Raw genomic sequence first — 15,484 nt, 5'->3', positions numbered from 1 at the left:
GTGAAGAGTGGTTGGAGGTCAGCGAGCATCTTCCCGCGGCAAAAACTCCACCGATTGCTCCGCTCTCGTCGCTCCCACCCTCACACCGTAGGTGGACTATTTTTAACAGCGACTACATGCTACGGCTCTGCACGAGCTAATGGGGCAAGCGCCTACAGAAAGTCTCCGGCAGCTTTAATAGAAATGTGAACACATATGTGATATAATGGAACACGTTGGATGTAACCCATTTTCACCCGATGCTCTTTTAGTGCATACGTGCAGCTTTACACTCTGAATGACTACCCTGTATTAGTACTTAAATAGGATATTAGCTATAACATTTGTGCAAGGAACAGTCAGGTTCCGCGGGCTAGCAAAGTTAGCATAAACGCTACATGTTAAAGTATCATACAAAGTTCCACAAAATTATACAGAATTACAAAATTGAATGTTTGCTCTCATAAATCAATGTATTTTTGTAACAAAAGTGTTAGCTAATAAAGTTAGGTTCCCTTGGCTAGCAAATTTAGCATAATTCCATGGGTGCTGTTTGAATTGTGATGTGCTCATTCAATTTGTATCGCAACGCCACCACTGTGCATTTTCAGAAGCTTTGACTTAACACTAGTTTTCCTAATTTCTCAAGTCTTATTGGGTTTTCCATCTGAAGATTTTTTCTGACTTCAATGGCATTTCAAACAAACCAATATTCAGATCTGGTAGGTCACATGGCAGCTCACGTGTGTCGGCAGTCAATCATGCGGGCGTCCGCATGAGCTCCATGTTTTATTCATACTACATAGCAGCAAAACTGACAGCTTCATGTTTTTCTTGGCGATGGTCTGTCCACTGACGTAAAGCCAATCTCGAGTAGTTACAGTGACACGTTAAACAAAAGAAACCCTCATGATTGGGTCCCACAGTGTGACAGAAACAAAGGGAAGAAAAAGATTTATCTGCCACAAGGCCGACGTCATTAAGAGCTCTGTAATGAGTCCTCGCAGTTGATTTGTTTGTCGCTTCCCCTTAAAGGCATCACACCTTTCATCCGTCTCACTGCAGGGTTCCAATTGTGGCAGACTCATTTGGGCAGTGGCCAGAGCTCACACAAAGAATGAATTCAATTCAGCAGGAGAGAAAAGAGTAGTAGAAACTCAGACGTTAAATCACCATTTCAAGCCTGGACCTGTTAGTGTATTAGCATTTTTCATCAAGATTAATCTCAAATAGTAGCAGACGGACGACAAGGCATGATGTAGAATCGTTTGTGAGCTGTGCCTTCAGTTCAAAGCTGCTATTTAGCATACCAACTGTTGCCACGTTGGCAAATTGGATCAATTTACATTTCTTGTGGAAAACTCCTACTCATTATTTTATACTATCTTTCTACAGTATGACGTTACCATACCGACTACTAACATGCTAGTTTAAGCGTCAATTCACACAGCATATCTTACCCGTCTCCAGGGCGTAATGTAAATGTATTACCATCTGTCTTGATACTGTACGTGTTGGGATCTTACACTGTGTTAATGTGACAAGTGTTAGCACGTTAGCATTCCACCTAGCTTACGAGGCAAACCTGCTGCGTTGTCGTGCTAAAATAATTGCAAAAGTGTTTTGGAGTCTGCGCGTGGCGAGAAACAGATGCGCTGCACCTGCACATCATTTCCATAATGTTCCTGCAATATTTGATTCAGAAGAAGCGAGCGGTCTGCATTAGCCACATAATGAATATCAATTTGCTGTGCGCGGCGAGTGGGGGTCAAGTCACAACAAACACAAAACAATGTGATTACACAGGTGGATAAAGCCGCAAACAACGCAAACTCTCAAAAACGCGCTCAAAGTAAACTCAACAAAGTGTATAAAAAAATCATGTCGTGTTGTCACCGAGTGGCATTTTATTGGTACTGCTGGAATTAAGATAGATAGATAGATAGATAGATAGATAGATAGATAGATAGATAGATAGATAGATAGATAGATAGATAGATAGATAGATAGATAGATAGATAGATAGATAGATAGATAGATAGGTAGGTAGGTAGGTAGGTAGGTAGGTAGGTAGGTAGGTAGGTAGGTAGGTAGGTAGGTAGGTAGGTAGGTAGGTAGGTAGGTAGGTAGGTCGGTCGGTCGGTCGGTCGGTCGGTCGGTCGGTCGGTCGGTCGGTCGGTCGGTCGGTCGGTCGGTCGGTCGGTCGGTCGGTCGGTCGGTCGATCGATAGATATCTGATGTATGAATTCCCAATTTTATTATTTACTAAAATGGCATGTAATGTAATTAAATTTACCTTTAATATTTTTAAATTGATTTGATCAAATGCTTAATAACAGCAAAAGTAGTTATTACCAATGCAGTAAAAACATGATCTTCATTAAGATGGTCATAAGATTTATCCATGACACACACATGATTGATATTGATATTAAAACCGTAATAAAATAAAACAACACTAAAATAAATTAAGTCTAATGAAGACCATTAGTGTAGAAAGGTTTAATGAGCAGGTCATCTGTTCCTTGTTTTCTCTCAGGCTTCAATTCAAGGCTTTCATATCTTGAAAACTTATTGTCATCTCTCTCTGTCACACGCACACAAAACAAAATGAAAAGAAGTTGGCCTTGGCAGCACATAATGGACACAGCGTCTGCCGAGCCGCTTCTCATCTGGTCCAATTCTCACTCGCTCAGACGCTCATTAGCCATTTTCAAGCCTCTCGTTCTCTCTGGATGCATGTTTGTCTTTCTTTTGTCTTTCACCCTCTGCCTCTGTGTCTCCTCTCTCTTTTCTACCCCTTTTCTACTCCATTTTTATTCGTCTCTCTGCCTGGCAATCTATGCAGCTATCAAAATTTATCTACCGAGAGCTTATTCTTATTTCAAATACAATCACACTACGGGGGAGATAATGCTTATCAATCTGCCTTTGCGTTTCCTGTACTTGAATTGCTATCTTGCTAGCTGTAAGCATTTTAGCCTGTTAAAGTTTGGCGTCCACGAAGAACTTCAAGGTAGCGGCATAATTGAGTGTCTATTTTACCAAGCTACCGTGGCCATTAATTAAACGTGTAAATAGCAAGTTTGCTAACCCGAGCTGATCAATTGAAATAAATAATGAATGAAACCCGCTCAATTATTCAGCACACTAGCTCGTATTAACTCAAAGTCCTTGTGGAACTGCAAAGCTAGACACAGAATCCTCATGTTAAAAACAAACACATTAGCTCAGTTCACGAGTGGCCGAGACTGCACTGATTGATTGATCGGTGGCGTCATATTCGGTGTAGCGCAATTAGCTAATGGATTTCAGTGGGAACACCAACGTCCCCCTTAGAGGTGACGATCAGGAAGGATGAATGGGTGTCGGGGGATGGTATTGGCCAAGAAATCGCCTCCCGTCTCTATGCTAATATAGCATTTCCTGCAGCTAAGATGTCCTTCAATTAGAGATACCAGACGTCCTTTCCTTGATAATTCTTCGTACGTTGTGCGGTCTAATATGCAGCATCCCATGCTAAGTCACAGCTAAGCTATTGTTAGAAACAGTAGCAGATTTCGAAGAGACCAATTACATTTAATCCTTAATCCATTAAGGGCAATAACAGATTGGCCATACTTGGAAGCCGAGTTGACCAGGTACTAGAAATATAAAGTAATTAGCAAGTAGGTACTGATTCAAAAACACAGAGCAACAATAGAGTTGTGCAATCGGTTACTTGTTACATCGGTCACTTGTTACGAAGCAGAATCTTCAAAACGCAATCATAAACCAATGAAATATGGCAAAGCAGATGCAATATAACTCAGAGTTTCCTTTTCACAATTCTCACTTGGACTTTGAAGGTCACGCGTCACCAATCAAAGCTTCCATATTATCATCATTTTAAAAAGAATTTTTATCTTTTGACTTTAAAATTAGCACTTTTGTCGGCAATTCTCTCGCGGCCCATTAAATAAAAGCTTTCATAGAGGAAACACTTGAGAGCCTTTTTTCGTGCAAGGCTTGCATCTTTTGAATGTTAAATTCAGTTTTGTAATTGTTTTAAATCGGCTCACATGAAGGTCGATGTTTCATCAAGCCATCCACTGGGAGAAGGGATGAGATTATATAAAAATGGTTATTAATTCATCGGTTCATTGATTTTACGAGTGGTTAATTTTGTAGGCTTGTTTACATTTAGTATGGCACGCAGCCCCCCAAGTCAGCCTCAAGTCTAGTTTTACGTAGCAACATGACGTTTTTTGGACATTTCTATTATGAGAAGACACCCAAAAAAATGCCTAAAAGAACACATAGAACGTCTGCCGTTTTGGTTTGAAGCAATCCTGTTAGGGGAATTTTGCTCCGTTTGGATCCTTCAAAGATGTCCTTGAGATTTTATCCAGTTGCTACCAACTTTGAAATAATCATATTACATTATAATAGCAGAACTGTTAAGTTTGTGGCGGCAAAGTTTGATGACTTGCTGTAACAGAGAGCAACTTTAAAGCTATTTATCTTTCATTCTTAACTGAGAGTTTGGAGCAGCATGCACGCTTACTGGCGCACAAAATAAAATATTCGTGCACCGCCACGCTGTGCTTTCTAATTGCAGCCAAAATACCCCCCGCGCCAATGTTATTTCTTCCAAGCAATTTTCAGCTTCACCGCGGCAGGTTTCTCCCCAAGACTCCAGTCACGATGGCAGCAAACTGGAATGGCGCGCTCTGATATCTTCCCGTAGAACACGGGGATCGAGATGCCTTGTGCAGGTATTTAATAGGGCGTCAAATAGCCTGTCAAGCGCACGATGTAAGCCTCCTTGTTCAACTGGAGCTTTAGTGCTCTTCCTATGCCTGCCGCCCCAAGGTTTCCTTACTCTGAAAACTTAAACCATGAAACGATCTTTGTCTCTAACATCACACATGCAGTTCGGGACCAAATTCAAGTAATTCTGATGGATATCTTATTAAAATCGGAAATTTAAATTGCAGTTTTGACGTCGATTAATCTGAGCCTTACTGTTCGGTCTTGTCGACACCACTCGTGTTGACGAAAATTGCAAACGTAGATGACTGCCCGTTGCTCTGAAAGTAATATTGGACATATGGTTTCTTCATCTGATACTATTTTATTTTATATCTATCTGAAAGCATTTTTGTCCACTTTCTGTGAGTTGACGAATTATTATGTTTGCTTAGCCAGCGTGAAGTAGGGTCGATGTCAATTTGCTTGCTAAACTCAAGCTGTTTACCTGTCAAGCCACATTTCAAAGGCTTTCCTTTCATACCTGTGGAGAAAATGCCATTTTCTCTACAAAGTGTGAAGGTGAATACGATCTTGACAAAGAGGATTTTGTGCTAACACTCCCAGAGAGTGAAGCCGTCATTTTTTATTTCTTATTTAATTTTTGGGGACATGGCCAAAAATAGGATTACCCTGCATTCTGACATTGTGTGATATGTAGGTTAATATACACAGAAGCTTCAAGCGCACATTCCAACTGGGTGATGCCAGTTTTAAGTTGGGTATTAACAACTGATTTTTTTTATCTTTTTTATTTCTTCCTCCTCCCAAAAGGTTCACATTTGCAGGAGGGCGCTTTATCAGGGAGTGCAGCCTCAGCTTAGGTGCTCCTTGACATTTTGAATACCTCACAAAAGACGTACGAGGCCTTCATTTTAAGCGTCTGATGGGGTTATTTTTAAACTCTATGCATTAAATACTAATCAGCTGTTTGATGTGCATGCAGACTCACCAACCCGCCATTTTGGGAACGTGTCACTCTGACAAACTCTGAGGAAATTTGCCCAACGCTTGTATGCTACATTGACACGTTATGCGAATACTTTTTTTTGTCTTTTGTGAGTAGATTAGCATAGCATCATAGCATCAGACTTTGAAAATCATTTTAAGAACTCTTGGAAAGTTTGAGAAGAAAAACTATAAAGGAAAACGTCCCTGAAATTGAATCAGAAGTCATGTATTTTGGTTTGGCGACTCTTGGGCAAATTAGCCCAGTAAGAAACAGATTAGCGCTAATTTATGAAATGATTTTTATCTAATGTGGGCATCAGTATGCCCGTCATTTCGAGGATTTGCCGTGAAAAGAGTTTATATGTTTATATGTCGTGTTTACGGCGTACAGGGAGATGCATGTGTGTCGTTTTCTTCACTCAGCGGTACATTTGTGACCATAAACTGAATGGAATATTCTGGACATTTGTCGGAGGATGGCGAAAAAAAGGCAATGGTGGGTAATATTCTCTCGTCCTTCGATTTCTTCGCCGAGCCATTCGGGATACTCGCTTCCTGTGAGACGAGGAACAAAAAGTGTTTACTGTCTGCTCGTCGGAAATCAAAAAATGCGACTATGATGAGGTCATCAACTTGTAATTGCATCCCAGGACCTGTGATGTTCCGCCTGGCATCCTCCTCCAGAACACATCGATTCTCCAATGGCCAATTCCGATCGACGGGGCTCCCGCTTCCCTTCCACTTCATTTTGCCACCGATTCCTTCTCCGTAGTGCAAAGTGTTCATTCGGGCCATTTTCAGCAAGAGCAGCATTCCATTAAAAGCACAGGATTGAACACATGGTGACCTCTCATCCGGTCAGAGTACCCTTTTTTGTCTGGAAGGTTTTGTATTTCATTCTAGCCACGGCCACGCAATCACGGCTCGTTCGCCCCGGTGCAAGCAAATCAGCGTCGGATTCTAATTTCCCGCCTTAACGAACCCGCCTCGCTTTGATTTCGGCTCAGTGATTGCACCGATGACATCGAGCGGTCTCGGAGCCAGGCGTTGGGAGTGAAAAAAAAAAAAAAAAGGCTTGAGTATCTGTTTTTCTTGTCAGACAATCATGTGCGCGTTTGCCGGATGCCAAGGCGAGTGACTGGCAAGCACGTTGGCAAATTAGAAGTGGAAATGACTTTGTTGTGCTGCCAAAGTGCGTTTCAGCGCCGTCAATCAGCAACTTCACACACAAGAACACAATTGAAGCACTTGATGATGGATTTTACGACTTGATTAACAATGATTTGTCTCTTCCAAAGCTATTCTGATGCAAGTAGCATCTGGGTTGGACTTATTGTAATTCTACCGACAGCATGGCAGAATGAAAATGGAAATGTTATGACATCACGACTACCCCCCCCCCAAAAATAACCAATTAAAGTGCTACTTAATTCAAGCGAAGGTTAATGCTATGAAAATAAAAAACTCTGACTTGGTGTCAGCACAGTGGACAGTGACTTTAACACAAATAGACCCCATTCTGCTTTTCCCGTCCACACTGGAGGTGAAGTGTTGACTGTTATTCAAGGCGACGCAACCTGCGATCTGACTCCCCACACACACACACACACACACACACACACACACAAAGTCGTCCAAGGACATCTGAAAACATTAGCCGATGTCAGTCTTCAATGGGCGCTAACAACAAGGTGACTTTCACAATGCTTGTACAGTTAAGTCGCACTTGTTCCTTTAAATGGAAACGTTTACAGCTCAAAAGTGTCCTTTAAGTTCACCTTTTAGTCACGATTTTAGCGTCGTCATTCGCATGCGCTTGCTCGGTATTAAAACTGTGCTGGATAAAAACAATGGACATCACTCACCAATATTTTAAAAAAAAAATCACATTATTTTGGAGGTTGTTTTGTTATTATTTTTATCATATGTATACACTGTATATATAAAATTAATTTTTATTGTATTATTTTCAAGGGGACACTCTTTAGATTATATTATCAGATTGTAAACTAAAATACAATATGGGTCAAATACATAAATTGGACGTCTGTCCCATTTGACACATTTTTGCAAGTTGATTCACCTAGAAAAAAATCAAATCAACCAAATAAGATTTTTAGATGCGCATTGTCAATCCACACTTTAGAATCTCATGCATCATGCGGTTCGAATAAATAATATATTGTAACGGACTGACAAATGTGATAAATAATTTCTACTTCAGAGACGACACCAATGTCACTCATGTTGGTCTTTCCGTACAGTTTGTCGGTGTCTCCGAAGCCTTTCTGTGCTGCCCCTCCCAAAATTCTCTCATCGCTGTGCAAACAGATGGAGACACATCCAAAAGTGTCGCAAGTGACGCCTCAGACCGCTTAAATCTTCCATCTCCGTGGAATTGGATGCACATGCCTGAGCCCCATTTCATTTCCTCCCGTTAGCCGCCAACCAATGTCGACATCCCAAAATAAACCGGTAGCGAGATGCTGAAGTCGCGATGTCACACAGCACAACGCCACGATAATGTTTAATGGGAATCAGGCAATTTTTCTTGAAGCAGTCCTCCGTGATTTTTATGCGCCACCTTTCTTGACGAGCAGTTTGATTTAATTACCATCAAAAAGGAGACAAGGTCCATGCAATATCTATGAGCGGTGACATTTGAGGCAAAGCCCAAAATCCCTTCAGAGGACCCCTTAGGCCTCCTTCTGACGGTTACTCTGCGAAAATAAGACGCTGTTCCTCTCTATCTAGTGGAACTACGCCTCGTTGTCCTCAGCCTCTGAAATGTCTTCAGATAGATCGCACCTCTTAGTGCTCCTCTTGCGTAGAAAAGTGTCAAAATGATTCATAGTCATCGACGTCGCCTCCGATGCCCATGGCTCTCTATTCCTACTGGTGCTTATGTCATTGCTCTTTGTACGATTCCGTATTCTGCTTCATTTTTCTCTGACATACCCATGTATGAAACCCCCCCCCAAATAAATATCTTGGTATGTTTGTGAGGAATGACCTCAGGCGAGTGGCCTCTGGTAAAACTAATCTCTGGTGACAAGGTGGAAGTTCTGAAAGCCTGAATGTGTTCAGGCGTCACTTCAGTGGTTACACAGTCGTCAATGCCATGACGACCATGACTAAGTGCTCATGCTTTCTGCTGCCATGGATGCAAAAATAAAAAAAAGGTCTTAATAGTCTTTAAACTCTGCTCTGGACTGGTAGATGTAAGCCTTAGGTATGGAGCGAGAGAAACGGATATACTAAGGGTATATTGGGTTCAAATTTTAGGTTATGGTTTGTTGTAGGGTTAAGGGTCAGAGTGAATCCACTTGTCCATTGTCCTTAAAATGAGCCACCTACTTTCGCACAAGCTCGGCTGGCTTTATTCGCTTCGACCAGTTGGAAGCCCAAACAGCTCTCGCATTTACTCTTCGCGCCTTCAAATCGATGAGGCACATCCAACTCGCCGTGAACAACAACAAGCCTTTTTGCAGCCCAGCTCGTCTGTCTGTGTGTGTGTGTGTGTGTGTGTGCGTGCGTGTGTGTGTGTGTATGGGAGAGAGAGAGACGATGGAATGTCACCTCAACCTCTCCCGCTGAGAAAATGAGGGGAATCACGAGATGTTCAACCCCAGCCCATGACAGACGGGGTGGGTTAGCGCTGCTTCCCGTATGGGATCCATGGCAACAGTTTCCAACTGGAGGTCAGGGACCAATCAGACGAGAGAATGACATTGTCATGTCGGTCGGTACGGGACCATTACTCACACCTCTGCTGGAGGATGCAAGTCCAAACCATATGCTTCTTGTCCTTCGAGGTACTGCAAGTGTCCTTTACGTTTTTCCTCCTCCGCCAGGGATTTGTCGTTTGTGCTGACAGTGAATATGTTAATAAGTATCATGGATCTTAGTATGACTCTTTGGATTAAATTCCTTACTTGGATGTCAAACCCGATGCGGATCAGGTAGCACCTCTGATTGGGTTGCGACAGTGATTACCACCGTTCAAACGATTAACATGAAGACCGACGACAAAACCTGACTGGTGTTGGTCAAACGGAAATGCGGGACTTGCGGAAATCCAAGTCGCAACGCAATGGAAGAACGTGACAGAGCCCTTCCGCGGGTCGCAAGCGCCTCGCTTGAGGTAATTGGCGATTATACAGCAGGCTATAAAGCAATAATGATCACTTTCAGTGTTATTGTAGTGGCCCAACATTACAAATATATAATAGCACTATAACCATCTGCAATATGTGCCTTAATTGTTTCTAAACAACAAAAGTTGTTGCTCTTATTGGACCATCAACATGCGCACGAGCGTTCAAGGCCACAATATGGCGCTAATGCGCTCTAATTTAGCGCCGCGCCGCCGAGGACGGCAGCTCGCCGTCGTCGCTCGTTTGTTTTCCAAATTGGGCTTTGGTGGCTTCTTCTGTTTTACCACCCGCCCCCCAATCATTTCTAATTTAGAGAATCTGCTTTAGCGCGTTCTCCGGCGAGGCTGCGCTGCATAAATTATGCAGAGTAGTCTTTATTTAATTTTTTTGTTCTTGAAGCACGAGGCTCTGGCGGCTGACGTGAGAAATTCATTAGTGGACTGAAATGCACATCACCACTGGCAACTCACTAAAAAATTTTTTTCCAAGAATTATTTTTTAAAGAAATAATGAAATCAGGGATCAAATATAATAAATTAATCGCACAAATTAGAGAATTTGTTTTCTTAATAGATTAATTTCGACATAAAATAAAGACCTATATTCTTGTTAATTTTCATGAATTGTACTTAATTGTAACTATTTTTAGAATAATTTTAAAATTAAAAAAAAGTGAAAATTATATAATGATTATAGGTGGTCCGTCCCAGGCAGTCTAAATTGGAGTTATTTTTCTGTGTTTTATTTTTTTCTCTGTCTCCAGCCCCAGACATCAGATACGGCTTTAAATGTCATCCACTCTATTCTCTAATGGAAAGTTATTTTTAGAGCACACAGACTTTTGGAGTACACTAAATGAAACATTCTTCTCAGAAAAGTACATTTTTTAAAAGATCATTTAAAAAAAATACACAAAAAATCTTAATGTACATACACCGATTTTGCTTTTCTGTTTGTGGCCACCTTAAAAATATTTCAAAATGAGATGATTTTTTTTGTGTGTTGCTACATGGCAACAGTCAAAATGACATGATTCCCTTTTCTTTATTATAACCGACAGCAAAAGCGTCCTGAAGGAGACTTGCTGGTCCAAGACCTTTCTTGTGGTTCTTCCCTCCGTGTCCCGAGGGCAGACAGACAGGCAGACAGACATACCGCGTTTTTGCAACTAAGCAAAAGTGGCAGCCCGAATCTGCTTTCTGCATCGTCCCTCCGCCGGGCCATGACACTGTTTGCTCTTCCTTTCCCGGGTGGTCGCTCCAGCGCTGATGGAAACAGCCACTAGCGTCCCACCGCGCTACAACCTGTCGGCCGTCGCCTCCCATCAGCTGTCTCGTCTTATCAGGCGGGCAAACAAAAAGTCAAGAATGGGTGTACACCTGACGATGATGACGGTAGCTCTTCATCGCAGAAGGACGAGTAGTAGGCGGCGGGAGTTTAATTAACTTCCGGGATGGCGGACGAGGCCCACGGCGCCGTTCCCGAGCGCGGCCTTTAATTTAGCGCGCGGAATAAACGGGTGAGCAGATGCTGGCCCCGAGCCGCTCGCCTGTAATTAATCATGTCATCTCCAAACAAGCAAACTGTGACCACCATGTCATGCTCTTGTGCTATTTTTAGACACACTGGATGATGCTGGTTGTTACCTCCGCCAAGCAAGACTTGACCTTTATGAGCATCTGCTGGTGTGATTGTCTAGCAAATATCATCAGCAAATATTCTAAATGTTCGAGGGAGGACTTAGCCCAATGTAAAAATACTCATTTTCAGACCTCCTACAAAAATGAAAATAATGTTTTTACACACAGATGTGTAAAAACAGTATTTTTTATTTTCGGTTCATTCTTTCCAAAAAATAGGAATACATGTTGCGGATATCCTGAAAATTTGTTAAAATAAAAAAATAAAAATGCTAAATTGAAAAAAAAAAAATTAAAAATTGCAGGTTTTGCCATTTTCTGTACTTTACAGATAGCCTGAAAACAATATATTCACTTTTTCCAAATAAGTTCTAAAATGTAAAAAAATAAATTGATATCCTGGAAAATGTTAAATGGTTGAAAAAGAGAATTCTCCTACAAGGCTGAAACAAAGTATTTATCCTGGTAATGCTAGATTTTCATTTGCAATCTGTCAGCAGCTGCAGTATGTTGTTGAAACAACGACACGCAAGTGTCATTTGTGGCCTTCCTTTGTCTGCGTTACAACTTTGACCAACTTTCCTTTTGCTCGCTATTGATTTCCTGTCCAATGCTTTGCCTGTGAAGCTTCTCTTGCCTCCGTTTGTTTTTTCCATCTCTCTTCATCAATATCACACCTGACTCTCTTCTCTTTTGTTCCCGGACACTAAACGCACAATTTGGTGATTGATGAGCCATTAGCTCGGCCACGGCCTCGGCTGCCGAGAGCTTGGCCCAGAGTCGAGACAGACAGAAAAAAAGTGCTTCCTTAAAGGGACAGCGTCTTAAAATACCCATTTTGCTTGGAATCCTTGTTGGCTTCAATGTCAATGACACTTTCATTTATGATGTATAAACATAGTTTGTGTCCAAAATCGATCAGAGGATGCCTGGTTGGGTATGTCTAAGTCTCTCTTTTTTTGTGTGTGATTTTACAGATGTTTAAGACTAAAGTGCTGGAATTGGGCGCAAAGTTGCTCCCGGCTTTCAACACGCCGACGGGGATCCCGCGAGGAGTCATCAACCTGGGGAGGTGAGCATCAGCAACCATCTCCAAATCGATCCAGAGTGGCAAGCTAAAGGCTTTTAGTCAGATGACAGCTAGCTTGCGCTACAAGCTAACTTGGTAGCCTACGTCATTCCGTTATATGTTACAAACAATCATTACTTCTTCTTTCGGATCATCATCGTCCGTCCAAATATAACCTTGCGAGATTTTCTATTAATACACTTTTAAAAAGTGTTTGGCGTGCTTGCTAGTTAATGTAGCAGAGAGCTGCAAACGAAGTGTTGATGTCATTTCGATTAGGCGCTAATCCATGTCTGTAAACAAAAATGGGCCGAATAATATTTGCATGCATTAGAGCGCGTGCAGACTCGCTTGGGCTGCTCATCTGTTCCGAGGCATTAAAGTGTCCCGGCCTAAGTGGCCAACAGACGTGTGCCGACCAACACGGCTCCGTCCACTTTGAACACGGCATCCATTGCGCAATTACTTTTGCTTTACGCACCGGTTTTTTTTGCAACTATATTATTTTTAATTTGCTTGGCTTTTCATTTTATTTTTTAAATTATAGTATTTAATGTATACATTATATTTTCATCACATTTGTTCTACTGTTTTTATTATATGACATGAAATTTTTATATGTATATCAATGATAATTTCTATACTTAGTCTGTGTTTGTTTTCCATTCTGTTGCAGTGGCAGCAGTTGGAGTTGGGGCTGGGCGTCGGCCGGGAGCAGCATCCTGGCCGAGTTCGGGACCCTGCACTTGGAGTTCATCCACCTCAGCGAGCTCTCCGGTGACCCCATCTACACCGAAAAGGTACAACTATTCAAGCAAAATCGTAATATTTCATTTAGACAAGCTTCAGATCTGTGATTGTTGATTGGGGGGGGTGATAATATCATTGTATTGTGTTTGTGAATGATGCCCACATTTTTACATAGGAGGATTGTGCACCATTGCTGGGTTTGAAAATTCAATTAAAATAAAATTCAGCTTTAGAATCTTTCATTGTTGATGGCTTATTCAATTATATGTGCAGGTAATGAACATCCGGAAGCTGCTGAATAAGATTGAGAAGCCTCAAGGCCTGTACCCCAATTTCCTCAGCCCGGTCAGCGGAAACTGGGTCCAACGTACGTACAAATTTGTAGGATAGACACGTCCTGTTTTTTCACAATTCCTTTTGTACGTAACAGCAAGGTCCATTTCTTGTCATCACACTTGTGAGGTGAGATCACCAAAAAAAAATCTCTGTCATTGCATACTGCAGGTGTCCCTAATATTGTGGCCGTACTGCACCTCCTCTTGAGCTTCTCCGAGAGTCCACATTGAAATTCATAGCTGAATATGATATTTCAGCGGGGGCGTGCATGCTACTCCCACGCAATGTTCTCCCAACGCCTCTCGCTGTATTTGTCCTTGACACACACGCACAAGACACACGCACGCTCTCTGTCCTTTTTAGTGCGATAACGCCAACAACTGGCAACAATTAGCCTCTGTATTCATGCGGAATAGCTGCTTTTCAGCACCCCCTCCCTCGCCACCGTGATCGTTTTCATGTCTTTTCTGGTAAATCGGGAAAGATCCAATTTTCTAAAGTAATTGAATTCATTATCATTTCAATAAGGCAAAAGCGGCGCGAGCTCTGCAGCCGCCGCTTTGGTGCCGCACATTAATAAGCAGAACAATTGACGGACATTTGAGCGGGGACGCTTCAGTGAGGCACGTACACGACGGCACCTTCACAAACGGCAACGCGATCAAATCCATATGCAATGTAGACATCCAGAGAATTAACTTTGGTGATGTCACCAAAAATGTGACAATAACCACCCTGCAATCTGTTTGTCTCTGTTCAAGCTGTAATATTCATTGATTGCTCTCTAAGTCAGTTTCACTTGACAACATGAATTTTGGTGGGCATGAGAAGACCCACAAAAAACTGTCAAGAAGCCCAGAAAGTATTTTGGGACATTTTCAGGGAGTCCTTTAAAAACAAACTTTTATTTTTAATCCAGGATCCAGGAATCCATTTTCGTCGTAACATAAGATTTGGTGGGCATGCGAATCAAGAGTAGACCCACAAAAAATCTCTCAAGAAGTCAACCCCAGAAAAATTACACCGTATGAAACGACTGTCTGGCCTCGTACTACGTGCTTACTATTTGTTCTTCCCAGATCACGTGTCCATTGGCGGTCTGGGGGACAGTTTCTATGAGTACCTCATCAAGTCGTACTTGATGTCGGACAAGACAGACGAGGACGCCAAGAACATGTACTACAACGCTCTGGAGGTACGGACGCCACCAACTCAAACAACCATCGTAATTAAAAAGCTGCATGGGATTGTTCCAGGCGGCGTGACCGATATTGGTTAATAAGCCACAAGCGTGACTCGGGGTCCATCTTGGATTTAAATGCGCCCCTCCACCAGCGCCCCCTCCCCCAAGTCGGCTCCATAAAGCATGTCAATGAGAAAAAGCTCATTAATTCTGTTTGCTCTCGGGTTATACACACAACGTTTATATTTAATCAGGCATGTCAACTCACCAGATTTTCGTTTTTAAATTAATTCAGCACCCCGAGATGTTTTCATTTACCGACATAACATTTGGTAGAGATGTCCGTCATGAGTAGACCCCCCCCCCAAAAAACAAAAAATCAAACTTCTCTGAGTGGCTGAGTTTTGAGGGTTGCAATTTTTGTCACCACATGTGGCAGCAGACTTTATTAGATTGGGTTAAAGCCACCTTTTTAGACTCAATTTGAGTTTGGCCCTTTCCAGGCATCCTTCAAAGGCGAACTCGCCCTGGAGATTTTGTGCGATTGCTAGCACATTTGTACTAATGGCGGTAGACAGATGGGTGATCCAAAATTGCAAACCATTAATTTTTGTCATTGGAGCATGGC

The 15,484-nt window shown here is 42.1% G+C and overlaps 1 protein-coding gene across 5 annotated transcripts in view; it reads left to right on the top strand.

The window, feature by feature from the left end:
* Positions 1-15,484, top strand: part of LOC125975260 (mannosyl-oligosaccharide 1,2-alpha-mannosidase IC) — a 66,455-nt gene that overhangs the window by 46,285 nt on the left and 4,686 nt on the right. For 4 of the 5 annotated variants that reach the window (XM_049730562.2, XM_049730560.2, XM_049730564.2 and 1 more), the window contains 4 exons: positions 12,496-12,590; positions 13,261-13,387; positions 13,611-13,704; positions 14,753-14,868. In XM_049730562.2, coding sequence (XP_049586519.1) covers positions 12,496-12,590; positions 13,261-13,387; positions 13,611-13,704; positions 14,753-14,868 — 432 coding nt within the window. The remainder of the gene's footprint in view (positions 1-12,495; positions 12,591-13,260; positions 13,388-13,610; positions 13,705-14,752; positions 14,869-15,484) is intronic. The other variant, XM_049730563.1, reaches the window with a different exon arrangement.

This window comes from Syngnathus scovelli, chromosome 9 (assembly GCF_024217435.2).
Source record: "Syngnathus scovelli strain Florida chromosome 9, RoL_Ssco_1.2, whole genome shotgun sequence".
Classification (NCBI taxonomy): domain Eukaryota; kingdom Metazoa; phylum Chordata; class Actinopteri; order Syngnathiformes; family Syngnathidae; genus Syngnathus; species Syngnathus scovelli.
The sequence above is the reverse complement of the archived record's forward strand: the minus strand, read 5'-3'. Positions and strand labels throughout refer to the sequence as shown.